The 27,840-nt window shown below is 40.9% G+C and overlaps 1 protein-coding gene across 4 annotated transcripts in view; it reads left to right on the forward strand.

Moving 5' to 3' along the window:
• LOC144609157 (protein nucleotidyltransferase YdiU-like) overlaps nt 1-21,225 on the forward strand; it is a 42,764-nt gene extending 21,539 nt beyond the window's left edge. For 2 of the 4 annotated variants that reach the window (XM_078427586.1, XM_078427596.1), the window contains exons 13-19: nt 2,186-2,230; nt 5,685-5,766; nt 11,130-11,222; nt 15,688-15,767; nt 17,851-17,894; nt 17,999-18,078; nt 20,982-21,225. In XM_078427586.1, the coding sequence (XP_078283712.1) occupies nt 2,186-2,230; nt 5,685-5,766; nt 11,130-11,222; nt 15,688-15,767; nt 17,851-17,894; nt 17,999-18,078; nt 20,982-21,104 (547 nt within the window). In that variant the 3' untranslated portion in view covers nt 21,105-21,225. Of the gene's footprint in view, nt 1-2,185; nt 2,231-5,684; nt 5,767-11,129; nt 11,223-11,325; nt 11,439-15,687; nt 15,768-17,850; nt 17,895-17,998; nt 18,079-20,981 lie in introns of those variants that run through there. The other 2 variants (XM_078427594.1, XR_013549301.1) reach the window with 2 other exon arrangements.
• The last annotated feature ends 6,615 nt before the right edge of the window (nt 21,226-27,840 follow it).

The following is a 27,840-nucleotide window of genomic DNA, read 5'->3' on the forward strand; positions in this document are numbered from 1 at the left end:
CCTACAAATGAACAAAGTGAACAAAGCAAACACAAAATACTGCACCTTCTTATCTGAATTATGAAGAGCACATGGGTTTAAAACCATTTTCTAAGCAACCAGATGAATATTTACCACATTTTTCTATTAAAAGTACATTCATGATGCAGTTTGCCTAGAATGTTTGTTCATGCTGACTTTATTTTTGTTCCTTTTTTTGAATTGACACTGATAAAATTGATGTTTTTTTGAAATGTTTTACATACACTTTTGGGGAAATGATATTTGCTTGTATTGCCAAATTGTTCACATAAACTATTATCAGATAATTAAAAATAGGATACTCATAGAATATAAACACGATTAGACAAAGTCAACATGGATTTCCATAGAGAACCATGGAATCTAAGATCTTACTGATGAATTAGATATTGACGAAAAACAGTGGGTTTGGTGTATTTAGATTTTCAGAAATTAAATGGGAAAAGTTAAAGCATTGGGAGTAATATATTGACATGGATTGAAAATTCATTGTCAGTCATGAAACATTGTAGCAATAACGGCTAGTAAGGTGCCGCAGGGATCAATGCCTGGGCACCAGTTATTCATAATACATATCACTGATTTGCCTGAGGCGATGAAATGTAATATCTCAAATTTGACAATGACACCAAACCGGTTTGGATTGCAAATTGTATGGAAAGATGCTTCAAGGCTGTTTAGACAAACTGAGGGCAAATATATGGTAGATGTTATCCACATTGAAACAAAAAACAAAAAAATGAGAGTATTATTTAAGCAATGGTAGGTTGGAAAATGTGAATGCATAAAGGAATCTGGACACTCCATTTCAACTTTCTTATGCAGAATTTTCCTCATAGTTAAATATCAAGACCAGTAGGAGCAGTTACAATTAACCCCACTATTTCAACAGGAAGGAGAGAGCAAACAAAGAGCAATAAATTAGTCAGCCTGTCATCATTGTTAGGGTAAATATTGGAAACGATTATTAAGAAAGTGGAAGCAGGATAAAATTCTTACAGGTTTGAGTGAGTAGTTGGAGCTAATGACCCTGGCTGAGATATCTAGAACTCTTGTCACAGTTTTAAAACAAGGACACGAGAATTGATAGGTAAATCTTTGGAATTTTGGAGAGGATTGTGGAAGCTCGATTATTGAATATGCTGAAGATAGAGACTGACAGATAGTGAGGTGATCAAATGAATTTTGACTTGTTGAAAAAGAATTGTAGTGCAAGAACATCAATAGTCAATAGTCAATTTATTTGTCACATACACATAAATGTGCAGTGAAATGCAAAATTACCCGCAGTTCAACAATAAGACCAATAAGAATAATCAATAAAAATGCAATAACACATACAATCATAAACCAACACCAAACAAAAGAAACATCCATCACAGTGAGTCTCCTCCAGTCCCCTCCTCACTGTGATGGAAGGCCAGAATGTATTTTTCTCTTCCCCTGCTGTCTTCTCCCGCGGTCAGGCTGTTGGAGTTGCCACGTCGGGGCGGTCGGGGCTCCCGACATTGAAGCCCCCGCCGGGCGGAGAAAACCCCGCGGCCTATTTCAGGCCGCGCCGGACGGTGAAAGGTCCGCGGCGGGCCAACCCAAGCCCTGCGATTCGGGGCGGGCGAAGACGCTGTCGCTGCCGCTGTCGGAGCTCCCGATGTCGGCCCCCACCCAGGGGCCTGCGGGCCTCCGATGTCCAGGCGGCCCACGCCGGAGCCTCTGGAGACGAGTCGCAGCCCCTCCCGCAGCCTCCGAAGGCAGCCAGCACCGCAGGTGGTGAGTCCGGGCCGCGGGCTCTGCGAACCAGAGCCCAGGTGGTCCCAGCCGGAGGCCGCCAGCTCCAGGTGCATGGCCGGCGGCAGGCCGCAGCGGGAACGGAGACACGACACAGAAACAAAGGTCGGGTCTCCGTTCGGGAGAGACAATGTTACAGCTCCCACCCCCCCCCCACCCACATAACACACAACCACAAACACTACATCATATTTAAACTGCAATTAAGACAAAAACAACAACAAAAAACAAAAGACAACGGACTGCAGGCAAGCCGCAGCTGCGAGGGCAGCGCTGGTGGTTCCTTCTGCTTGTATTCATATGTTCAACTCTCACCAGGTACCAAACTCTCTATTTGCAAATATTTTGACAGTTTTCTTAATTTCTGGTTGATTTCTAGAGCAGAACAAATATTGAAAGGATATCCTGGCCTTTATCAGGCAAAGTAAGTTATATTTTCATTACATTTATCCCAAGGGTTAGGCTTGAGACGTTTTTGTACATTAGTTAATTGAGCTGTTATGTTGGTAGATGAAAGTACACAGAGTAGCAGTGAACTTGCATGTATTTAATTCCTCACCAGTTCTAGAATCCCAAAACACTCCCACACCAATTAATTACTTCTGAGTGAAATCACTGCCAAATTGGTAAATAGTGAATATGCATGCATCAAGCCTTATAAATCATAAAGAGAATTAACCTCTAAGTTTGCTCACTAGATCGTCAATTAATATTTGGCATACTACTAAACAAAAATCCTGAATTTACAGAAGATTTTACTTTGTGTGCATCAGGCCTGAGAAGTTTCTCTCTCTCATTCATTATGCATTGAAATGCTATTCAGGATTACCTGTTCACGTTTTTGAGTATGATGGAAATCAGAGCTTTCTGATTTTGAAACATTTCCCTTTCCCCTGACTCCAGTCTGAAGAAGAGTCTCGACCCGAAACGTCACACATTCCTTCTCTCCAGAGATGCTACCTGTCCCGCTGAGTTACTCCAGCATTTTGTATCTATCTTTGACATAATGTAGAGACAACTAAGGAACGGAAAACTATTAAATAAATTCCAGTGAATTAGACCAGAACAGTTTAGAGACCAGATTTAGTTTTAAACTGGCACTGTACTGTACTGTCTCAAGTTGAACTTTGTAGAAAATAGCAAAGAACAAATTTGTACTGTGGTTGTAGTGAAACAAGATTTTAAAATAAACTAGACCCGTTTATTGGACCCGTTGGGCCCAAACATTTCCTGCATTGGTGCAGCACCCTCACCTCCCCCCTCCCCTCTTCCCCCACCACTGCCCCCTCCCTCTCCCCCTGCCTCTCCCCCTGCCTCTCCCCCTCCCTCTCCCTCTCACCCTCCCTCTCCCCTTCTTTCTCCCCCCTCTCCCCGCTCCCCCCCTCCCTCTCCCCCTCCCTCTCCCCCCTCCCTCTCCCCCCTCCCTCTCCCCCTCCCTCTCCCCCTCCCTCTCCCTCTCCCCCCTCCCTCTCCCCCTCCCTCTCCCCCTCCCTCTCCCCCTGCCTCTCCCCCTCCCTCTCCCCCTCTTTCTCCCCCCCCATCCCCACCTCCCCCTCCCCCTCCCCCTCCCTCCTCCCTCCTCCCTCTCCCCCTCCCTCTCCCCTCCCTCTCCCCCCTCCCTCTCCCCCTTCCCTCTCCCCCTTCCCTCTCTCCCTCCCTCTCCCCCTCCCTCTCCCCCTCCCTCTCCCCCTCCCTCCCTCCCTCTCCCCCCCTCCCTCTCCCCCCTATCCCCCTCCCCCTATCCCCATCCCCCTCCCTATCCCTCTCCCCTATCCCTCTCCCACTCGCCTCCCCTCCCCCTTCCCTATACACCCTCGCCTACCCCTCCCCTCACCTCTCCCCTTCCCCATCCACCCCCACCCCATCCTATCCCCATCCCCTTCCCCCTCGCCCCCGTTTCCTCCCCCCTTATCCCTCTCCCTCCCCCCTTCCCTTCCCATCCCCCTTCTCCTTCTCCCTCCCCTTGTCCCCGTCCCCTCCCCCCCACTCTCTTACTCCATCCCCCCTTATCCCTCTCCCACCCACCCTCCTCCCCTCCCTCCCTCCCCCCGGATGCCGCCTAACGGAGGTTGCATAGCAACCTGCCTCCCGGCCCGGGCGGCCGCCGTTAGTGGAGCGGGGGAGGGGGGGGAAGAGTCCAGTCCCGTCCCGGTGCAGGGGTTCTGTACGGTGGGCCCTTGGGCCGATGGCGCTGGACTCTTTTTCCCCCCCTGCCTCCCGGCCCGGATGGCCCCCGATGCCGCTGGACTCTGGGCAGCGTGGGGAAGGCGCTGAGCCGGCAGGGGAGAGGAGGGGGGACGGGGGAGCCGAGGGCAGGCCCAGCGCCAGGTCAAGGCCTCGGCCTTCACCTACGCCAACGCCCGGCCTCACTGCCGCTGCTGCCGCCTTTCCCCTTGGCCCACCTCAACGGGCCCCAACTGCGCAGGCATGGACGCGTTTGTTCTGCACACACGCGGATGCGGCGGTCATCTTACGTAAGTACCAGATCAATGGGGCCCTAAATGCGCATGTGCGTTCTTTTTAAACTTTAAAATGCGAATAACTTTAAAGATATAACACCAATTTGAATGAAACTTCCTCAGTAAGGACTACGGAACGACGGTGAATAAGCTGGGGGGTAAAATTGTATTGGCCGTATTGGCTGTAATTCAGGACAAACAAACATACGATAGTTTTATTATATAGACGTTATCTTTTCACTCCTTGATATTTACAGCACAGCATATTAGTGTGTTATGACATTTTTCTAAGGGGTCATTGTGTAACAGGACCTGAACAATACCACATAGAAGATTGATTTTTCAAGAAGACAGTGGAAAATGACTAGGATTTTTCGACAGCTCCCATTTCATGGTGCAAGTGCATAAAGTGATGGCAAAGTATTTTGTAAGCAAATATAGTTAAAATGAACTTTTAAGGCAAAAGTTGAACTAAAAGCACTTTCAGAATTTGGATAAAATGTCAGACTACGTTGCTTTCCAATTCATTTTTATTTTTGAGGGCAATGACTCAGCTTTGCAAAATTTGAAGGTCATGGTAACCACAACCAATTGATCTGCAGATTTATTATGAACTGCAAGTATCAAGAGATTGAAGCCAAATGTCCTCAGATTTTATTATAACCTTCCAAGAGTGCCTCAAACATTATGGATAACTGTTTCAACAGGTAATTAAGCGCAGTAACCAATTTCAGGGGAACATGGAAGAAAGTTACAAACAAAATCTGTTTTGTAAAAAAAGTCTCATTATCCCCTATTTGTTTAGACTTCAGATGCAGTTTTAGAAGGTCCTTAAATTTTATTGGGAGTCACATTTTTGTAATCCTTTTCCTTCACTTTCCTTCTGATCTTTCACCTCGCCTTTGTTAAAAGCATTTTTTTGATGGTACTGATCTGCTATAAGAAACATAAGGGTACTATTTGATGCCTTAAGTACCAAAGGGGGAGGCTGACTGTGAAGCAATTCCCTGTTTTTTGTAAATTATTCTCAGAAAATATGTCATGTTTTAAATGTAACAATTTGGCAGTAAGAGTTATATTTCACTGACTTCACATAATATTATCAGCAAGTAATTTTCCCTACAACATCCTGAGGAAAAAAGAACAGAATTATTTGTTCAAAGGATTTTTTTCATAATCCTACCGATATCAATATTTCTAAGGGATAGAAATAATTTGTCATTATCTCCACTAAACATATTGTATTTTCAGTTCTGGAATAGAAAGTTATTTTATAAAATTTAGACCATTTTACCACAGGATTTTTATTGATTCCTTTGTTGGAAATTCAACTTTGGAAAATTTGCCTAAAATATTGATGGGCACATGTATGTAATTAGCACTAACTTGACATCCATTTATCTTCAAAATAATTTATAGATTTGTGGAATTATTTAAAGCTAAATTGGGCTTGTCTGGACTTGATGATAGTGATCACTACTTGATTGCATTCTTGCTGAAGGTAAGTATTATGACATTGAGATAAGATAATCTTAAGTTTATTGCTTTTCTTTTCATGTATTTGACTATATCAAACTTTCCAATGTGCCCAACTTGCCAAATTTATTTGCACATCTTTTGGTTCTTTCTCCCCTTAGACTGTCTCACAAGTTTCATTTGATGCAACTTTAACCTCATTCCCATGTATAGTCTTTCTGCTGACTGGATAGCACGCAACAAAAAGCTTTTCACTGTACCTCAGTACACGTGACAATAAACTGAACTAAACTAAACTAATATCTTCCACCTTATTTCCATATATAATTGAGAAAAATCATAGTATTGTCCAGCATAAAAACCTCAGTTTCTTTGCTGGCTATGTTGCATATTATAATATAGATATCTATATTAATCCTACTTACCTGCATTAATTCCATATCCCTTTGCACTCTGTTCAGAAGCCTCTTAAATGTTGCTGATCCTGCCTCTCATCACCTTCTCCGGCAGCTCATGTCAGATACCAGCTACGCTTTGTGTGGAAAATTTACCCCTCGTATCCCCTAAAAACCACTTGTTCACCTTCTTGTTTTTAATGCAGATATATAAAAGCCTTAGGATCCTCTTTAATCTGACTTGCCAGACATTTTTTTTTTTTTTTTTTTAAGATAAATTTTTTATTGGAGATAGGTACATCTTTACAGTCATACATTTTTAAATTGATAATATTGTCAATTATTATTATATTGTCTCCAATACCTTTTGCCCCCTTTTTTTAAAAAAACTAGATAGAACTAAAGAAATAGATGAAGTAAAGAAAGAAAAGAGAGAGAAGCAAAATAAAAACAAAAACAAAAACAAATTATAAAGATAAGGAAAAAGTTAGTTAAAGAAGAATGGAAAAATTTATTAAAATAACAAAAACTTCATTCGAGATATATACGTACATTTCAAAGTATAGCATTTCATCCATTCTTTAGTCCGAGTGCTAGTCAGGTTCCTGTGCTGAACCATTCTGACCCTTTAAGTAATCAATAAAAGGAGACCATATTCCAATGAATAATTCCTGTTTGTCCAACAGGGAAAATCTGATTCTTTCCACGTTTAAGGTCTCCGTCATTTCTATAATCCACATTTTGATTGTGGGGACCGTAGGGCCTTTCCAAAATTTTAGAATTAATTTTTTTCCTGTTATTAAACTATAATCCATAAAGTTTCTTTGTATTGTTCTAAATGTTTGATTTAATTCTAATATTCCGAGTATAATTAATTTTGGATCTGGGTCCAATTGTGTGCTGGTTACTTTAGATATTATGCTAAAAATATTTACCCAGAATTTTTTAATTTTTATACAGTTTGCAAACATATGAAATAATGTAGCTTCTAAATGTTGACATTTATCACATTTAGGTGAGATATGTTGGAAAATTTTATGTAGTTTTGTTTTTGAATAGTGTAACCTATGTATTACTTTAAATTGTATTAGAGAATGTCTGGCGTTTAGTGAACACTGATGTATATGTTGCAAACTTTCTTCCCAAGTATCTTTCGTAATTACTTGGTTTAATTCTTTTTCCCATTTTTGTCTGTATAAGTCCGTGGAGGGAATGTCACTGTCTAATAAGATATTATATATATAAGATATTAATTTTTCTGTATTAGGATGTTTGTTCCAACATTCATCAAGAATTTCTGAATTTCTAATTCGAAAATTTTGGGAGTTCGATTTTACATAATCTCTAAGTTGAAGATATCTGAAATAATCATTTCCACGAAGACCATAAGTCTGTTGCAACTCCTGAAATGTCAGAAAGGTGCCTTCCTTATAAAGTTGTCCCATATTTTTAATTCCATAATCCTTCCATTGTGTAAAACCCCCGTCTACCCATGAAGGCTTAAACAAAGGATTATTCACAATTGGAAGAAAAAGTGATAAATTATCTAATTTTAATGTCTTTTTTAATTGTTTCCAAATTCGTGTAGCACTAAATATTATAGGGTTTTCCCTATAAATTTTTTTGTTTAATTTAGACGTAGCAAATAATATCGAACCAATATCAAAAGGTAAACAATCTTCCTTTTCCATTTTTAACCAGTCTGGTTGATGATCTATTTCTTCCAACCAGAAATTCATATTTTTAATATTAACTGCCCAGAAATAAAACAAAAAATTGGGTAAAGCCAGGCCTCCATTTATTTTTGATTTACACAAGTGTCTTTTGTTTATCCTATGATTCTTATAATCCCAGATAAAATCATTAACAATAGAGTCCAATTTTTTAAAAAAGTTTTTTGTCAGATATATCGGAATTGTCTGAAAAAGGTATAATATTTGCGGTAAAAAAATCATTTTTATGGCATTAATTTTGCCAACCATTGAGATAGGGAGTGTTTTCCAATATTGAATATTCTTATGTAATTTGTTCAGTAATGGGTGGAAATTTGCTTTAAATAATGATGTATATATCTTAGTTACATAGATACCTAGATATTTAAATTTTTCATTTACTATTTTAAATGGAAATTGTTGTATTATCTGTTTATTATGTTCCCTTATTGGCATAATTTCGCTTTTGTTCCAATTTATTCTGTATCCTGAAAGTGAACCAAATTGGGTTATTAGCTTTAATAAGTTTGGAATACTAATTTCTGGTTTTGTAATGTAAATTAATACGTCATCTGCATATAGAGAAATTTTATTCACTGTGTCCTTTGTGTTATATCCATGTATTTCCGGATGCCCCCTAACTCTTTCTGCCAGCGGCTCAATGGCAAGCGCAAATAACAATGGGGATAACGGGCATCCTTGTCTACAACCTCTAGATAGGCCAAATTTCGATGACAACCTTTGGTTTGTAAATATTCTGGCCGTGGGATTTGTATATAACAGTTTTATCCATGTACAGAATTTCTCCCCTAGCTGCATATTTTCCATCACCGAAAACAAATAAGACCATTCAACCTGATCAAATGCTTTTTCAGCATCAAGTGAGATTATTGCTAGATCTTCATTAATAATTCTCTTGGAATATATAATATTAAATAATCTTCTTAGATTATAGTATGAGTATCGTTTCTGAATGAAGCCTGTTTGGTCAGGGTGTATTAATTTATTCATCACTGTACTTAATCTATACGCTAGTATTTTAGTTAAAAATTTTTGATCTGTATTTAAAAGTGCAATTGCTCTGTATGATCCCGGATCTTCCGGATCTTTATCAGCTTTAGGAATGAGTGTTATTATAGATTCATTTAGAGTGTCTGGAAGTTTCTGTTGAGTATATATATACTCATACAGTCTATGTAAACGTGGGCTAAGCAAATCATAAAATTTTTTATAAAATTCGGAGCCTAAACCATCTGGTCCTACTGCTTTACCATTTTTTAAAGAACCAATAGACTCCTCAATATCCTTTGTCGTAATCTCCCTTTCTAATACTTCTCTATCGTTTGAATCTAAACCTTTTAAATTACATTTTTTTTAAAAGTCTGCTATTCCTTCTGATTGTGCTACGGTTTTAGTTGAATAAAGGCTCTGATAATATTGGAGAAATCTATCATTTATGTCCTTGGGCATTTTTAATAATTCTCCTGTCTCTGTTCTAATTTTATGAATTATTTTTTCCCCTTCCATTTTTCGTAACTGACGTGCTAATAGTTTTTGTGGTTTGTCTCCAAATTCAAAATGTAATTGTTTTGTTTTTTGATAGAGTTTTATTACTTGTTCTGAATACATTTTATTTAATTTATATTTCAATACCGCAATTTTATTATATTTTAGAGTAGATGGCATTCTCGCATTTTCTATATCTAGTTGTTTGATTTCACTTTCCAATGTTTGTTGCTTAATCCTGTTCTCTTTATTGTAAAAAGCTTGAGCAGAAATTAATGTACCTCGAACATACGCTTTAAACGTTTCCCACATAAGAGAAATAGGTGTGTCAGGGTTGTCATTTGCCTCAAAAAATATTTGAATCTGTTTAATAATATATTCCTGGCATGACTTTTCGTTCACAATTTGTGGGTTAAATCTCCAATATGCTTGTTTCTCGGACATTCCATTTAATTTAATCATGAATGTTAAAGGTGCATGATCTGAGATTATAATATTATGGTATTTTGAATTATAAGTAAGTGAGATAAGTTTAGCGTCGACCAAAAAATAATCTATTCTTGAATAGGTTTTATGTACATTGGAGGAGATTGGAGTACATTAGTAATTGGAGGAGATTTAAATTGTACTTTAGATTCCTATTTAGACAGATCAACAAGACAAAGGAAAACCAAATCACATTCCAGTGACTTATTAAATGCATATATGGACACTAGTAATATTAAAGATGTTTGGAGAGTGGAAAACCCAACTGGACGAGAATACTCATTTTATTCACCTGTACATGACTTGCCAGACATCTTATGGCACAATCTAAATGGCCGCTTGAGTTCTATTCTGCCTGGTTTATATTCTTTAAAGGCTCTGTCTGATTTCAATATTCTGAGCCTTATATATGCTTCCTTTTTCTCTTTGCCAAATTTACACCATTATCCTCCTTACTGGAATATGCGTTCTAAATGCTTTCATCACCATCCTCTATATGTGATTTGCCACTTTCAAGAAACTGTACACACGCCAAGGTGTCTGTTATTTCCGCAACATCTCCGTTTGCACTGGTTTAACTTCCTAAAATATATCAATGCACACTTGTCCAATTTAAATTCCATCTACAATCTCCTTGCCTACTACATGAGACCTTGTCAAAGTCCATGTGGATAACATACTGCCCTGCCCTTGTCAATCTTCTTCATCACCTCTTCAAAAAAAATCAATCAACTTCTTGGCATCCCATGCACAAAGTTCTGCTGAGTATCACCAATCAGATCATAGCTCCCCAATGCAATTAAATTCTGTTCCTCAGAATCCTTTCTAATGACTGTCCCACCACTAATACTCTCTGACTTATAGTTACCTGGCTTATTCCTGCTGATTCTTTTCGTTAGTTCATTCTTCGCTCCTCTACAGAATTGTTTTCATCACTCCTGATCTCAAAAGCCTACTTGGCCTACATTTTTGGCAATAGTTGGGACAATGATAAAAATCTTGGCTGATATTTAGACATAAATGCTAACTGTTAAATAACGGTAAACTCATTTATGAAACATGCATACCTGCAACGTTTTCTTTTTGTAGATGTTTACAAATATCATTTTTTTGTTTCTTTTTCCCTATTGCAATGGTCATGTTACGCTTGTTCAAATGCAAATACATCTACATATTTAATGTTATTTCTAGCTCCCTTGTTAATTCCTTGAAAGCCATCAATGCTCTTCGAGATATTGCAAGTTGGAATTGTGATAGAAACATCCAAATTAACTCTTTTACTTTTGCAGTTGATGGAGGATACAAGAGCAGATTTCACAATGACATTCCGCCAGCTCAGTGAAGTTTACAAGCAAGATCTTGAGGTTAAGAGTATTTCTAAGGTATGTCAAGTGGTTACGTAGAGATAGAGGGCCGGTTTGGAACTAGCCCACCTGGAGAAAACTGATTAAGTACTTGAAAATAGGTGTACTTGCCTTCCTGCAGTTTGGATAGCCCCAAAGGCAGCGGAAACTTTTTTAATGGTTGCAGAGAATTTATTGGGGTTCCCTCACTGGGTCAACCTGGCTGACTAACTAGAACAAAAAAGACAGAAAAATGTAAGTTTACGTTTATTTTGTTTCCCTGGCTAGTAGAGGAAAGAAAATTAGACATTAGAATTTTTAACTGCATTTCATCTGTCAATTTGGCTGCTTAGGGTCATTCTATCACGTCGCTGTCAATAAAGCACTGCCTCCCAATATCAACTGTAAACTCTTCAGACAATCTGCTTAAGGCAGATTGGGTAATACTAATATGGAACATATGTGATCCAGAATTAGAATATTGCAGGAATCGCACTGTTGGGTGCCAGGCTTCCCTAATACAATAAAATTGAATGTTAAAATTGGGTTTAAGACTTTGTTCTTGCAATCATCCCTCTAATAGTTGTGAACAATTATTACATGTCTAAAACTTCATATTGTTCACATTTGTTTTTTTACACACAGTGTTTGATACCTGGAACACACTGCCTGAGGAGGTGGTGCAATCGGATACATTTACTATATTTTAGACATATTTAGGCAGCCATTCAAGTAGACAAGGCAATGAAGGATATGGTCCTGATGTAGGCAAATGGGATTTTAGCGGAGGTGGGAAAAAATGTAGGTATAGATAGGTAGGTATAAAGATAGGTATTGGGCAGTACAATGGCGCAGCGGTAGAGTTGCTGCCTTACAACACCAGAGACCCGGTTTGATCCTGATTACGGGTGCCATACATTCTCCCTGTGACTGTGTGGGTGTTCTCCGGGTCCTCTGGTTTTCACCAAACTCTCCATGTCCATGTTTGTTAGTTAATTGACTTCTGTAAATTGTATAATTATTCCTAGTGTGTAGGGTAATATTAGTATACAGGGTAATCGCTGGTCAGCATGGACTCAGTGGGCTGAAGGGCATTTTTCGACACTGTATCTCTAAAGTCTAGATGTAATGGGCTCTAAAGGACCCATTTCAGTATTGTCCAATGCCATGAATGAAGAATGAAACAAATTAAAGATTTTTCTCAGAATCCTCACCTTAAAGCTTTTGCCTTTTCTCAATTTAGTCTGTTCTTGATCTCTCAATAGTAAACATGTTCAATCAGCAATTAGACTCTTATATCGTTTGACTTTTAAGCTAACCTGAATTGATGAACAAATTCTAAGCTTTTACTATATACTCCATAATTTAATAACCGCATATAAAAATAATTTGAAGAGAATGTTATTTATAATATATTTTTGATTTTTATTGTTTCAAATATAGTTTGAAAAATTATGTTCCATTCTTGCAAATGATTGCAGTGTTATGTTAGTCTTCAAATTTACTATATGATGCTAAAAATCAGGAAGGACATCAAGGTATAGGACGGCATTGTTTATCAGGATGGTAAATAATTGGCAAATGGAATTCAGTGCAGGTAAATGTAAGTGGAAGAATACTGAGGTCACTTATTACTTGAAAGGTGTGACGTCAAGTAGGTTAGTAGAACAAAGGTGATCTTGGAATAAAAATGCACCAAATCATAAACAGTTCTGCCACAAGTTAGCAAGACCATAAGGACGCATACCAAATTCTATAGTGTATTTCTAATTGGAAATAATTATAAAGTAGGGCAGTTCTATTAAATCTGCATCAAATCTTGGTTTGACCACACTTGGAGTAATGCATGCAGTGGTCACAGACTTCATAGAGGACTGCGTGCCAAAGTAGTCAACCCGACTGTTCCTCCAACCAAAAATCATGGATGAACCGTGAAATCTACTTCCTGATAATGTCCAAGTCCTATATGTTGGACGATCCCAATGTACACAGAAATCTAGGTGACCTTCACATACCCATCATGGACTCCCAAGAGACAATTCCAGACCAAACCTAATCCCAGATTAACCACACAAACATCTGTCGATTGTGGCAAAGCTTGCATGCTATAATGGGCTACAAAAGTAAAGTCGGAATGTATTGTTAGCAATAATGTATCGTTTCCTGATGGGCTCAAGGCATTCTCTGTTTGTTTTGAACAAAAGGCCAGTGGAATAATGTCTTTTGCATCAACAGTCTTGCGTGCACCTGTATCTGTGATCACGATGGCAGTCACAGATGTTAGATCGGCCTTGCTGAAAGTGAACCTGTGGAAAGTGGCTCACCCAGATAGAGTCCCCAGCCATGTTCTCAGATCTGTGCGGATCAGCTTGCAGGTGTATTCGTGGACGTCTTTAACCTCTTCCTACTCTATTTTGAGCTTTCCATCAGCATTAAGAAGACCATTATCATCCCAGTGCCAAAGAAAAAACTAATATCCAGTAGCTCTTACATCCACCACCATGATGTGCTTTGAGATACTGGTCATAGCGCACATTTTTAGCCTCCTAGACATCCTAGATCCACTGCAATTCTCCTGCCGCAACTGGTCCACGGCAGACACCTTCTCTCTGGCCATATAATCATCCCTGGAGCATCCGGACACCTGCATCAGTTTCTTATTCACGGACTATAGTTCCGCATTCAACTTGCCCTCTGATCCATAGATCGCAATCAGTAAAGATAAGCAAAAAAATGTCTTCCACAATAATTCTCAACACACAGTGCCCTCAAGACTGTGTCCTCAACCCCTTACTATACTTCCTCTGCACTCATGACCGTGCGACAAAATTCTGTCCAATTCCATTTACAAGTTGGTGGATGGCACCACTGTGGTGGGCCAGATGGCAAACAATGATTAGAGAGGGCACAGGAAGGAGATCGAGAGCTTAGCAGCGTGGTGTAAAGCTGACAACCTTTCCCTCAATGTCAGCAAAATGAAGTAACTGATCAGCCTTCAAGAAGAGTATATGTCTTTAAGGACATATAAGGACTATATGTCTTTGTCTGCAATGATGTTGTTGAAGTGGAGATGGTCAAGAGCTTCAAGTTGGCAGATATAAACATCACCAACAATTTGACCTGGTCCAACCACATCTATGCTGCAGTTAAGAAAGCACACAAAATTCAACTTCCTCAGAAGAATAAATGTTTTTGGCATATCTTACTAATTTTTACAGATGCACCATAGAAAGCATCCTAACAGGATGCATCACAGCCTGGTATGGAACCGCTCTACCCAAGACCACAAGAAATTGCGGAGTTGTGTATGCAGGCCAATCCATCAGTTCATTATGCAAACCAGCCATCTCCCACCTTCTCCTCCATCGACTGCACGCTACCTCAGAAAAGCATCCAGCATAATCAAGAACCTCTCAAACTTTGGTCAAAAGCTTGAAGGCATGTAGTACCCGATTCAAGAAAAGTTCTTGTAAGAAAATAACTGCAGATGCTGGTACAAATCGAAGGTATTTATTTCACAAAATGCTGGAATAACTCAGCAGGTCAGGCAACATCTCAGGAGAGAAGGAATGGGTGACGTTTCGGGTCAAGACCCTTCTTCAAACAAGAAAAGTTCTTCCTCGCTGTTATCTGACTCTGGAGCAGGCCTCTTGTATCCTAAGGATGTATTCCCAATCTTCCAATGTACCTCGTCCTTGCACTTTTATTTAATCCACACTTTCTCAGTTGTTGTAACACACTTTTCTGCAGTCTGGTTTCTTTCTCTTTTTCACTACCTTGTGTACTCGTGTATGTCATGACTTGACTGGATAGTACAAAATTAATTTTTTCACTGTACACGTGATCAGAATAAACCAACACCAATACCAAAATTCTACTTTCCTTATGATAACAGGGACTTAGAGATACTGGAGGGGGTTCAGGAATGATTTACAAGGATGAGACCACAAAAAATTAAGTATGTATATTTGGAAAATATAAACAAGATCTTGTGAAAAGATTGAGGGGTGACCTAATAAAAGTCCTTAAAACGATAAAAGGTTTTGATAGAGAGAATGCATCCATTTGTGGGGAAGGTGAGAGTTAAACAGCAAAAATAGATACAAAATGCTGGAGTACTTCAGTGGGTCAGGCAGCATCTCTGGAGAAAAAGTATATGTGGTGTTTTGGATCGGAATCGTTTTGCAGACAGATTAAACCCTATCCATTTATGATCATCACTAAGAAATCCAATGGACAATGAGAAAAATACTTCTTTACCTTATGAGTGATGAGAATGTGGAATTGAAAGTGGTTGAGACATAGCATAAATGGAGTGGAGGGGAAGTTAGCCATGCATATGAGGAAGAAAGCCTTGGAAGGTTACACTGATGGTGTTGTGTGTACAATAACAGGAGGAAGCTCAAGTGTTCGTTGAAGACTAGCATGGACATGGATCTGTGCCACTTAACTTTATATATTCTAGTGTACCAATTATGATAAAATAAATATGTTTTTGGTATAGGAATACTGGGCACTTCAAGACCTTGCAAAACACAAGAACTTCTTGCACTGGATTAATATGTATTTGTTAAGATTGAAAAGGTGAGAATTCATTCACTTTCTTAGCTATTTTAAGAGATTTGTGCAGAGGTTTTTTGAGTTTATAACAAATCCAGATTCTGTATCTTCAACTTTATTTGTTAGCACACTTTAATATTTACTGTTTCTATCAATGCTGGAAATAATTGTAATAATCCTGGGTTAATATAATTTGATTTGTATATTATTGGTTCTAGGTCTGTTTTAAAGAAAAAAAACTATTTTGAGATTGAAGATTTTATCAGATTTTTGTTTACCCAACATTTAAATTATTTCAGTTATTTCAGAGATAATATATTTTAATGTTTTTCATAGCCTTTATGAATAGCAGAAATACCTGATGTGTTCTGTAATTTTTTTTTAAAAAGTGATATTCCTGAACATATCAAATGTCGTGAATTAGAATACTGGAAATATTTGCAAGGCATGCTAATATCACGGCAAATTTTTTGAAAGAAATGTCCATGATTCATGGAAAATGAGAGGATTCAATCATTTGGAGCACAGTATTATTATAAGAATGTCACCAAGTGCATGGTTTCCACAACTTAAATAATTCTGTGATTCTGTTACATTGTGAAGGCAAAGGGTATCCAAGAATCTGGGTAGCTGTAATATAATTACAGCTGGGGATATAACCCTGACCAGTATAAGTGCATGAACGTAACACCTCTACTTTAACACTATAGTTCTTGCATCTGAACTGAACCATCTGAGTGGGATAAAACCGTTCAAGGCTCATGAGCATTGCAACAAGATTTTTATTATGGTGTGTTGTAAGGTGAGGCAAGGAGTGAGGCAAGTGAGTGGCTAGAAATCGGTACAGAAGACAATGAAAGCACGTTCAGTAAGCAGGAGCATGGTAGGGAGCAGGGAAAGTCTGTTGAATTAAATTGCATTCATTTCAATGCGAGCAGCCTGAAGGGTAAGGTGGATGGACTCCGGGTGTGAATAGGTATATGCGTCTAGGATGTTACAGCCGTTATGGAAACCTAGCTAAGATGAGTCAAGACGAGCAGCTTAATATTCAAGGATACACATGCTATAGGAAAGATAAAAGTGCGGGTAAAAGAGGAGGGGGAGATGTCTTATTGATTAAGGAAAACGTCATGGCAGTAGTCCATAAGGTCATAAATGATATGAGCAGAATTGGGCTATTCGGCCCATCAAGTCTACTCCGTCATTCGATCTTTTCTGTTTCGGTTTTCTACTGCACAACCGCCAACAGCTGGGCTACCTCATGCAGGTCTATATCTCTCCCTTTTAACCCCATTCTCCAACTTCTCCCCATAACCCCTGACACCCATACTAATCAAGAATCTACCTTAAAAATATCCATTGACCTGGCCTCCACAGCCTTCTGTGGCAAAGAATTCCATAAATTCACAACCCTCTGACTAAAGAAATTCCTCCTCATCTCCTTCCTAAAGGAACTTCCTTTAATTCTGAGGCTATGACCTCTAGCCCTAGACTCTCCCACTAGTGGAAACATCCTCGCAACATCCACTCTATCCAAGCCTTTCACTATTCGGTACATCCTTGTTTTTGTATTTTAATCGTCTTGAAATAAATACTAACATTGCATTTGCCCTCCTTACCACCGATTTGACTTGCTAACTAACTTTTTGGGCATACTGCAACAGCACTCCCAAGTCCCTTTGCACTTTCGATTTCTGGATTCTCTCCCCCACTTCCAAAATGCATGTCTCCACATTTTGGTACACGGTATTCCATTGACCACTTATAGATATAGATGTGAGTGTTATTATTCTAAGAATCTGGATTACTAGGCCAATATCTTACCATTATGCTGCTGTGTCTGGCAAGAAATATTGATGGATTATGGAATATGTGCGAAAGAGAATGTTGAGGTAGAGACGGTGAGAAAATTACACTAATGTCAGTAATAAAAGGAAGAGCGATGGTGACAATGTCATTAGCTTTTGATAATCCTGGCAAAGGTTTAGCAAAGACACAATAATCTAAATCACCACGATCCAGGCTGTCAACTTTTATGGTTATATTTATCAGTTCTGTATTTTCTAATGCAAGGAAGGAAAGTTTTTACAAATATTGTTTCTTGCAGGAATACAATTGATTCAGATGATGCTCGCAGAATCAGAATGTTAAGTAAGATTTTTCTAAATAGTTTTTAAATGTAATCAGTACAATTAATATATTACATATGGATTAGCAGTGGTTTAAAATTAAACTTGACTGTAATGATTTTAAAGGTGTTAATCCAAGGTACATCCTTCGCAACTGGATGGCTGAGTCAGCGATCAAAAAGGCTGAGAGGAATGATTTCTCTGAGGTAATTTTATTGGATTTGCTGTATTTATGAATTTAGCTATTTTTACCTCACATTCAGACTTTCGTGTCTGGTATTCTGGTGTCTGTGCCACTAGTGTCATAATGCACACTTCAATGGTTCTACATGGAGAAGGGATGTCATAGGCTCTGGGTTTTGTACCTGTTATTTCAACTGATGAAAAATTTTAAAACAGCTCCAAATTGAATTCCATAATTATGACTATATCATGCATGCTTGGTAATTATGCTGTCAGTTAAAGTATAATGCAAGGTCCAGAAAGGGTAACAAATGGACCAATAAATAATGGAACAATAGGGTGAAATATGATTGCCAAGCACTAGTCAGAAGCAATGAGAAACATCTCATTTGGACATCTTTCCAGAGCCCTGAATCTTAGAAGGCCATTCAACTCTGGTACCTTTGCAGATTTTTGCCAAATTCATTCTATTAGTCCCACTTCTGTTCATTTCCTTTTCTTTACTATGATTGTTTTTCTTCTGACACTGCTAACATTGGTCTTTCAAGCATTGCCTTCTAGATTAGAGTATACTGCTGAAAATAAAATCTTCCCTCTGGTTCTCCTGCCAGTTACTTTTATTCAGGAGAGCATTGCTTCACTGATTACTTGCTAATAGCAAGTTTCTCCCTATTGACTATCAAGGTTCTTTATAATTTTGAACATTTTATTAAATATTCTTGTAACTTGGGGAGCATTATTTGATTTTCTCTGGTCATTTCACGAAGCAGAAGCTCCTTAAATCTTAAATACATCCTCTACATGGTTTTGACATATGTCCCCAAATATTGTTCTTAGAATGGAAAATTACTTCACCTGAAGCTTAATCAGTGGTGTAAGCTTCTCATTAGTGGAGGAACAATGAGTGGGTCCCAATACAATAGCAGAAAGAAGATCATTGTTCAAGTGGTCAGACTATGAAGAAATCAGGATAGGATATTCAGGATTCAGGATATCTTTATTTGTCATCCAAAAAACAAATTTTTTTTGACGAAATTTAGTCACCCACAGTCCAACAATAAAAGCAATAAAATAAGCAAGTTACACAACCCCAACCAACACAAAAAAAAGAAACATCCATCACAGTGAGTCTCCTCCAGTCCCCTCCTCACTGTGATGGAAGGCCAGAATGTCTTTTCCCTTCCCCTGCTGTCCTCTCCCGCGGTTAGGCTGTTGTTGTTGCCACGTTCCAGGCCGCGCCGGACGGTGAAAGGTCCGCAGCGGGCCGACCCAAGCCCCTCGATCCGGGGCGGGCGAACACGCTGTCGCTGCTGCTGTACGTCGGGGCGGTCGTGGCTCCCGACATTAAAGCCCCCGCCGAGCAGAGAAAAATCCCGCGGCCTATTTCAGGCCGCGCCGGATGGTGAAATGTCCGCGGAGGGCCGACCCAAGCCCCCCGATCCGGGGCGGGCGAACACGCTGCCGGTGCCGGAGCTCCCGATGTCGGCATCCACGCGGCCCGAGCCTAAGGCAAGTCGCAGCCGCTTCCGCACCCTCCGAGGACGGCCGGCTCCGCTTATGGTGAGTCCGGTCCGCGGGCTCTGTGAACCAGAGCCCTGGAGGCCGCCAGCTCCAGGAGTTGGGCCGATGGTAGGCCGCAGCAGGAACGGAGACCCGACCCAGAAAACAAAGGTCGGGTCTCCGTTCGGAAGGGACAAATTTACAATTTTACAGTTCCCCCCTCCCCCCCACACACACACACATAGTACACAACCACAAAAACACGACATCACATCTACAATTAAGACAAAAAAAACAACAAAAACACAAAGACAAACGGACCGCAGGTAAGCCGCAGTTGCTAGGGCAGCGCCGCCATTTTGCTAATCAAGCAAATAGGCTGATAATTGACCCCAATAAATCACAATTAACTGTTTTCGAAAGTGATTTCAACTTCTTGAGGATTTGACAACTAACCGTCATTGATCTCCATTTTGCTAAGACTTTTCATAACGGCTCAGTCACTCCTTTTGATAATGAGAGCAGCTCCCCTCACTCCTTCAGCATTCACCCATGCCTGAATAAAAGTTGGAATATATTTTGAGCCCAGTGGTTCTGGTGTAATCTGAATTCATTCTTGGGTGATAGTTGACAATAATATTGATGATCTTTTTTACCCTATCAGGGTATTTTATACTTCTGTGAAATGTCCTCTCAACCTTTGCTGCAGCGGAATAGCTCCAGATATTCAAGTCTTTGTTTCTGAAATTCTTCATCACTGGAACCACTAATCTCTTCTGCATCCTCTGGGGATCCTCATATTCTTCTGAAAATGTAGTTACTTGTTGTAGTTTAAACAAGTTTGTGAAAATGTTGTATTTAGGAAACCTGTATACCTCTCTCAACATGTCTCGATGCGTTCTGCTCTTTCAAAGATTTATGCACATATAGAGCCAAATCTTTATTTCTGCAAATTGCTCAAAATTGGGCCATTATACCGATATTGCCCCGTCTCATTCTTTCTTTCAAAATGTATCATTTGACACACTGTTAAATTTCATCTTTCTTTTGTCAGCTTATTGTTTCAGCCCATCCATGTCCTTTTTCAGTCAATTTTCTAGCGTCCTCATTGTTGGGTAGAAATCTGGCCTCCATATCCCCCTTTGTAGTAAGATTACTTGGGGTACATATGCCTCCATTTGCTGAACTTGATGAGATCGTAAATTTGGATATGAAGTGGGATTCCTCTTTTTTTAAATTCCAAATCTGTTCAAAAGTTAGGAAAACAGTTGAGGGGACAGAAATGTAATTTATTTTAAGATTGACAACCTTGTGCATATTAATATTGCAAATTATAGTTATGAAGTCTACATAAATGTTAATGGTTATCTCGTAACACCAGTACTATATACTTTAAAAGTTGTATGTTCGTTTTACTTTCTAATAGATTCATCTTCTGCAAAAGATTTTACGCCATCCGTTCACAAAGCAGGCAGAAGCAGAAGAAGCAGGATATTCTTCCCGTCCTCCCCCATGGGCTAAAGACCTTCGTGTCAGCTGTTCCTCTTGATGGGGAAAATAGATTGATGGGGAAAGTAGATTGTAGCGGTATCAAAAAGTGCTAATGGCACACCAACAGGACTTTAACATTTTTTCCGGATTTATTATTTAATAAAATTGACTGCTTTTTATATATGTTGTCAATAAAGTTTATTCATTTAAAAAAACCTAGCTCAATTAAAATATAAGCATTTAGTTCTTCTCAATAACCCAAACTGACTTTTAATATCTGTCCCTTTCATCATTTACGCTATATTGCTTTGTGTGAGGCTAAAAGAACTGATACTTCCTGTTGGATTTATACACTTCCTTTGGAGTACAGGCCTGGACTTCCATTCTTTTGGCATTATTTTGGCTTGGTTTTTCTTATTTTATTCGTATACTCTGGCCAGCTCAGAATGTCCAATAGCCTCACCATTAACAGCACATTACACCGCAAAATAAGCATAATCTGTTTGTAACCACATCTATTGACCCATGTGATCATAGCCTATCAGAGATATTTTCTTTATTCTGCTCATCTCTCTCCCATTTTGTTCTCCCCCTGAAAACTAACTTGTTTTTCTCTTTCTTAGTTTTGATGATGAGTATCTACCAGAAAGATGAACTATTTTTTCTTTTTTCTATTTCTTTTTCCACTGACTAGTTTGCTGGATGCATAATTTTCCATTTTGATTTCAGATTCCAATATCTGCAGTTCTTTTTTTAGTTTCCATTCATCTTTCTCCTTGCTTAGCGTTGTAGCGCCATTACTTTATCCAAAACAGAGGCTTAGCTATGGGCACCCGCATGGGCCCTAGCTATGCCTGCCTCTTTGTCGGGTACTTCGAACAATCCCTGTTCCGGGCGTACACTGGCCCCATCCCCGAAGTCTACCACTGCTACATCGACGACTGCATTGGTGCTGCCTCTTGTACCCATGCAGAACTCACTGACTTCATACACTTCACTTCCAATTTCCATCCTGCCCTTAAATATACCTGGACTATCTCCGACATCTCCCTCCCATTTCTGGACCTCACCATCTCCATCGCAGTACAGTACAGAACTTTATTATCATTCGGTACCGAGATACCGAACGAAATTACATTTCCAGCAGTCACAGAACACAACAAAAAAGAAAAGAACACAGGACACACGATCCCAACACAAACATCCATCACAGTGACTCCAAACACACCCTCACTGTGATGGAAGGCAACAAAACTTCCACTCTCTTCCCCCCACGCCCACGGACAGGCAGCTCGATCCCTACCGAGGCGACCGACGCGCACAGCCCCCGCAAGGGGATGGAAGGCACCGCGGCCGAGCTGCACCGGGCACTGAAACGTCCCGCGGCCGAGCCATACCGGGCGATGGAAGGCCCCGCGGCCGAGCCGCACCGGCGATGTTAGATCCCGCGGCCGAATCATACCGGGCGATGGAAGGCCCCGCGGCCGAGCCGCACCGAGCGCTGCTAAGTCCCGCGGCCGAGCCGCGCCGGCGATGTTAAGTCCAGCGGCCGAGCCACGCCGGGCGATGGAAGGCCCCGCGGCCGAGCCGCACCGAGAGCTGAACCGTCCCGCGGCCGAGCCACGCCGGGCGATGGAAGGCCCCGCGGCTGAACCGCACCAAGCGCTGCTAAGTCCCGCGGCCGAGCCGCGCCGGCGATGTTAAGTCCAGCGGCCGAGCCACGCCGGGCGATGGAAGGCCCCGCGGTCGAGCCGCACCGAGAGCTGAACCGTCCCGCGGCTGAGCCGCACCGGGCGATGGAAGGCCACACGGCCGAGCCGCACCGGGCGCTGAACCGTTCCGCGGCCGAGCCGCGCCGGGCGATGGAAGGCCCCGCGGCCGAGCCGCACCGAGCGCTGAAACGTCCCGTGGCCGTACCGGGCGATGGAAGGCCCCACGGCCGAGCCGCACCGGGCACTGTTAGGTTCCGCGGCCAAGCCGCGCCGGCGATCTTAAGTCCAGCGGCCGAGCCGCGCCGGGCAATGGAAGGCCCCGCGGGCGATGGAAGGCCCCGCGGCCGAGCCACGCCCCGAGGAATAGACCTAAAAAAAGAAAGGTTTCCCCCACCCCACCCCACACCACCCCACACCCCCTACACATACACAGCCAAAAACAAAAACAAAAACCATCCCAACACCAACACACAAACAAAAAAAGGAAAAAAGACAAACAGACTGCCAGCGAGCCGCAGCCGTTAGGCGCAGCCACACTATAAAAGTGTGGAGACAGGAGACAGACTAGTGACTGACATCTACTATAAACCCACTGACTCGCACAGCTATCTGGACTACACTTCTTCCCACCCTGTGTCCTGCAAAAAGTCTATCCCCTACTCCCAATTCCTCCGTCTACGCCGCATCTGCGCCCGGGATGAGGTCTTTCACACTAGGGCATCAGAGATGTCCTCATTCTTCAGGAAACGGGGATTCCCCTCTTCCATTATAGATGAGGCTCTCACTAGGGTCTCTTCTACACCCCGCAGCTCCGCTCTTGCTCCCCCTTCCCCCATTTGTAACGAGGACAGAATCCACCTCGTTCTCACCTTCCACCCCACCAGCCAGCGTATCCAACAAATCATCCGCCAACATTTCCGTCACCTACAACGGGACCCCACCACTGGCCATATCTTCCCATCCCCTCCCCTTTCTGCATTGCGCAGAGACCGTTCCCTCCGTAACTCCCTGGTCCACTCGTCCCTTCCTACCCAAACCACCCCATCCCCGGGCACTTTCCCCTGCAACCGCAGGAGATGCAACACCTGTCTCTTTACCTTCCCCTCAACTCCATCCAAGTCTTTCCAGGTGAGACAGAGGTTCACCTGCACCTCCTCCAACCTCATCTATTGCATCCGCTGCTCTAAATGTCAACTTCTTTACATCGGCGAAACCAAACGCAGGCTCGGTGATCGCTTCGCTCAACACCTGCGCTCAGTCTGCCTTAACCGACGTGATCTCCCGGTGGCTGAGCACTTCAACTCCCCCTCCCATTCCCAGTCTGACCTTTCTGTCATGGGCCTCCTCCAGTGCCATAGTGAGGCCCACCGGAAATTGGAGTAACAGCACCTCGTATTTCGCCTGGGCAGCTTGCAGCCCAGTGGTATGAACATTGACTTCTCCAACTTTAGATAGTTCCTCCGTCCCTCTCTTCCCCTCCCCCTTCCCAGATCTCCCACTTTCTTCCTGTCTCCACCTATATCCTTCCTTTGTCCCGCCCCCCTGACATCAGTCTGAAGAAGGGTCTCGACCCGAAACGTCACCCATTCCTTCTCTCCTGAGATGCTTCCTGACCTGCTGAGTTACTCCAGCATTTTGTGAATAAATACCTTCGGAAAGTATAGTTAGTGTTTTGTTTAGTGTAAAGTTCTGAAGCCCTGTTTCAGACATCTTGATGGTAAATATGGAGAACTCTTAAGGGGGAGAATAAAGCTGCCAGGCAGCAAAATGAAACTACTGTGGCGGTGCCCGGGGATTAGGCCACTCCCTGGGTCATCCCCCTCGGCACGGGTTGGACAGGGCTGGGGAGGGGTCAGGAGCTATGGGGTTTGCCTGAAGGGGCTAGAGGGAACTCGTGCTGGAAACTAAAGAGAGTGGATGTTCTGATGCTACATTAAAATTACTGTTAATCCTTACCGCGTCTTGCCTGATTCCTACTGCATCCAGACCCACTACACTACCATGCAAAAATAGACAACCACATTATCTGTGAATGCATGAAGAAATTTGAGTTGAAAAAGTATAATTCCTCTTGTATATTTTGTGAGAGCAAATTTTATTTTATATCTCAGATTTCTGGGTAGTGTTTTGTGAATTATGCAAGGGTAAATTTCCCTTGGGTGTCGCCCATATTTCGGACTTTGTTCATTCATTCTCCCTGATTTCCAAATTAATTTAAGTCCATGTCAAATTTGTTACAGTTGTGATTTATAGGGCATTTTCCCTTACAACAAGAATGAAGCCTTATTTGAGGGTGATAAACGAGATAAATCTATATAAACAAAACCCCACCATGATGACAATTCTTTCAATGACATTAAACTTTGTTCTAAAATGTAGTTGGCGCAGATGAATAGGTTTATTGGCCAAGTATGTGCATATACAAGGAATGTGCCTTGGTGCTCTGCTCACAAATGACAACACAAACACATGGTTAACAATTAAGAATAAAGCATAAACACATCAAAATAATAAGGATACAACATTACGGTCTGAACATGTGGGTGAAAATAAACCAGATTAAAAAAGAGACTACAGACTTTGGTTATTGAGTAGAACTACTATTCATGGAAAAAGGCTGCACCTGCCTGTAGGTCGGAATAAGGTGAACTAAACAATGATAAAGTGGATTTCCTGAATTGCAAATGTCTAAGTTTCTAAAGCATGTGAATAAAGAATGATCCCTTTGTGTCTTCTTGAAGAATTTAAAGCGAGAGTCTTGAATGTATACTTTTTATATTTATGGAAAATGTAACCTCAATGATGCATTCCATTTGCAGGACATTTTGAGAAATGCCTGTACCTTATAAGTTAGCAGGAAGACAAATAATGAACAAACCAAGTTTTATCTCTTTCTTATCATTTCCTTTCATGCTTTCCTGTGTTAGCCACCTCTAATGATTCTCCGTTATCTTTGAGATACAGAAAAAATTATATGCTCAGTATTGCTAACTCTGTTGCAATTATATTGTTTTCCATAGAATTTTCTGTGTCATGTAAGACAAGTTAAACCAGCAACAAGCGGCAGGCCTACACAGGTTTTGTGTATGACATGTTACTACAAAGTTTTATTGCATGAGGTCTGAAGTATGAGCATAATAGAATAGGCAATGTATGATTAAAATGTCACATTGCAGAGTGGGTGGAAGAGGTCATGTGGGGTGTGAGGTTGGGCCACTCACGGGAAGCTAGAGAAGGTTTAGGTTTATTGCCACTTGTACATCTGTTGGGAAGAAGCTCTTTCTGGAACCTGGAGATCAAGGTTTTTGGACCTTTCAGACCTTTTCTTTTGACAATTGACAATGCTTGTATGTACAACTAGTTGCAAAGTAAAGTTGGGCAATATCCCTAGTGACACTGCAACCCTCCCTAATTAGCTCAATACATTATATGCTGGTTTTGAACAGAAGGTTAGTGAAATTATGTCACTTGCCCCAACACGTCAGGTGCACCTGTACCCACGGTAACCATTGCAAACTCAGATCCATTAATTCCAACCCAACTCATCCAAGCTACTGGACCAATGATTCAGCGACTTTCCCTCTCAACTTGTGGACATTGAGCACCTTTCAGAAGGCGCAGTGAGTTATTTGGTATATTTAAGTAATTATGAATAATGCAGGTCAGACTTGTTGCAACAATTTCTGCTGCTTACGTTTTAGATTTTGTCATGGGGAATTTGGATTTTTTTACCTCGCCTTTTATCTTCCAGCTGCTTTTCTTTAACATTGCGGATAAGTTACTTATTGCCTGCCACACCTACTTTAGAGAGATTTTATGTTTCTGCGACCTTGTTCCCATTCTCTAACATTGAACATTGAATAAAACTTTTTAAAAAAAATTGGGTTCCCCTTCTAATTTTACCATACCGCTCTTCCTCAGTCACTGACACTGCCACGACAATCCCTTACTCAGCATAAAAGTATACAAAATTAAAAATAAATTACATTTGTTCATTTCCATTATATAATTGGAAAAATAAAATCTACTTTTGCACTGGTGAAAGTTTGGGCTAAACTTTTACATCTTTTCTTTGCAAGAACTGTTTCAAAGATTCTTGAATTGGAATCCAATTTTATAGAAACTTTTTTTTTGAGATGGTGAGACCTTGCCACCTCTGGTGAGGTTATACTTGTGATATATCGGACATTGGTGACGCCTAATGTCTGTACAATATTGGTTTCCCTACTTAAGAAAAGATGTTGATGCATTGGAAGCAATTTAGAGATTTACTTGACGAATAAATACCAGGTGAAATTCTGATGAAGCGAAATCAGTGAACATCCCTACAAAATGCAGAGAAATTTGGAACGTTTAGAGCAAGAGAATTAAAGATAAGGTCACATGGGCTCATGATTTTCTACCACCAAGCACAAACATCTTTTGCAGTGTTGGAACCAATGACAGTCGATGGAAGATTCATTGCTTAATTTCCATTGGGTTTTTGGTGTCACTCCAATACTACCGGTAGGTCCAAGATAGGCAATCTCTCTTGTTACCATATGTTTGGCCCAAAGGAAGTGTGGAGAGCAATATATTTAGCCTCCATGACTTTTAGTGAGAAACAAAATTACCAATCATTTCTTTCTGACTTGGATTTCTACTCATGAATGCTTGCTTATTATGTGTGCTTATGCAGATATTAAACAAGGACCAAACTTCGGTTCCTCAGTGACGTTATCCTCCAGCTGAATCTGCTTACCAAAAATCTGCTTTGTTTTGCTTATAAACATAAGGGATATCGAGGGGGAGGGATGAGAGGAAATTGAGGCTCATTTAAAAAAAAAAAAAACATTCGTTTCATTAATATTTAAATTCAATTGCAATACTGCATTAACAGGTCGCTGATGGTTTTTCAGTTACAATTGACGGCAGGAATTGAATACTGCGTGAACAAAGTTCAGCCCATGAGCCCGTACACTGTAACCTGCATTAACAAGATAAATTTCAAGGCAGGAAGTGAAGGATGTCAGATTTGAGAAACAGGAAACCAAACACCCACCCACTAATTTTCTATTATTTTGGAACAAGTTAAAATGTACA

The sequence above is a fragment of the Rhinoraja longicauda genome, chromosome 2 (assembly GCF_053455715.1).
Source record: "Rhinoraja longicauda isolate Sanriku21f chromosome 2, sRhiLon1.1, whole genome shotgun sequence".
Lineage (NCBI taxonomy): Eukaryota > Metazoa > Chordata > Chondrichthyes > Rajiformes > Arhynchobatidae > Rhinoraja > Rhinoraja longicauda.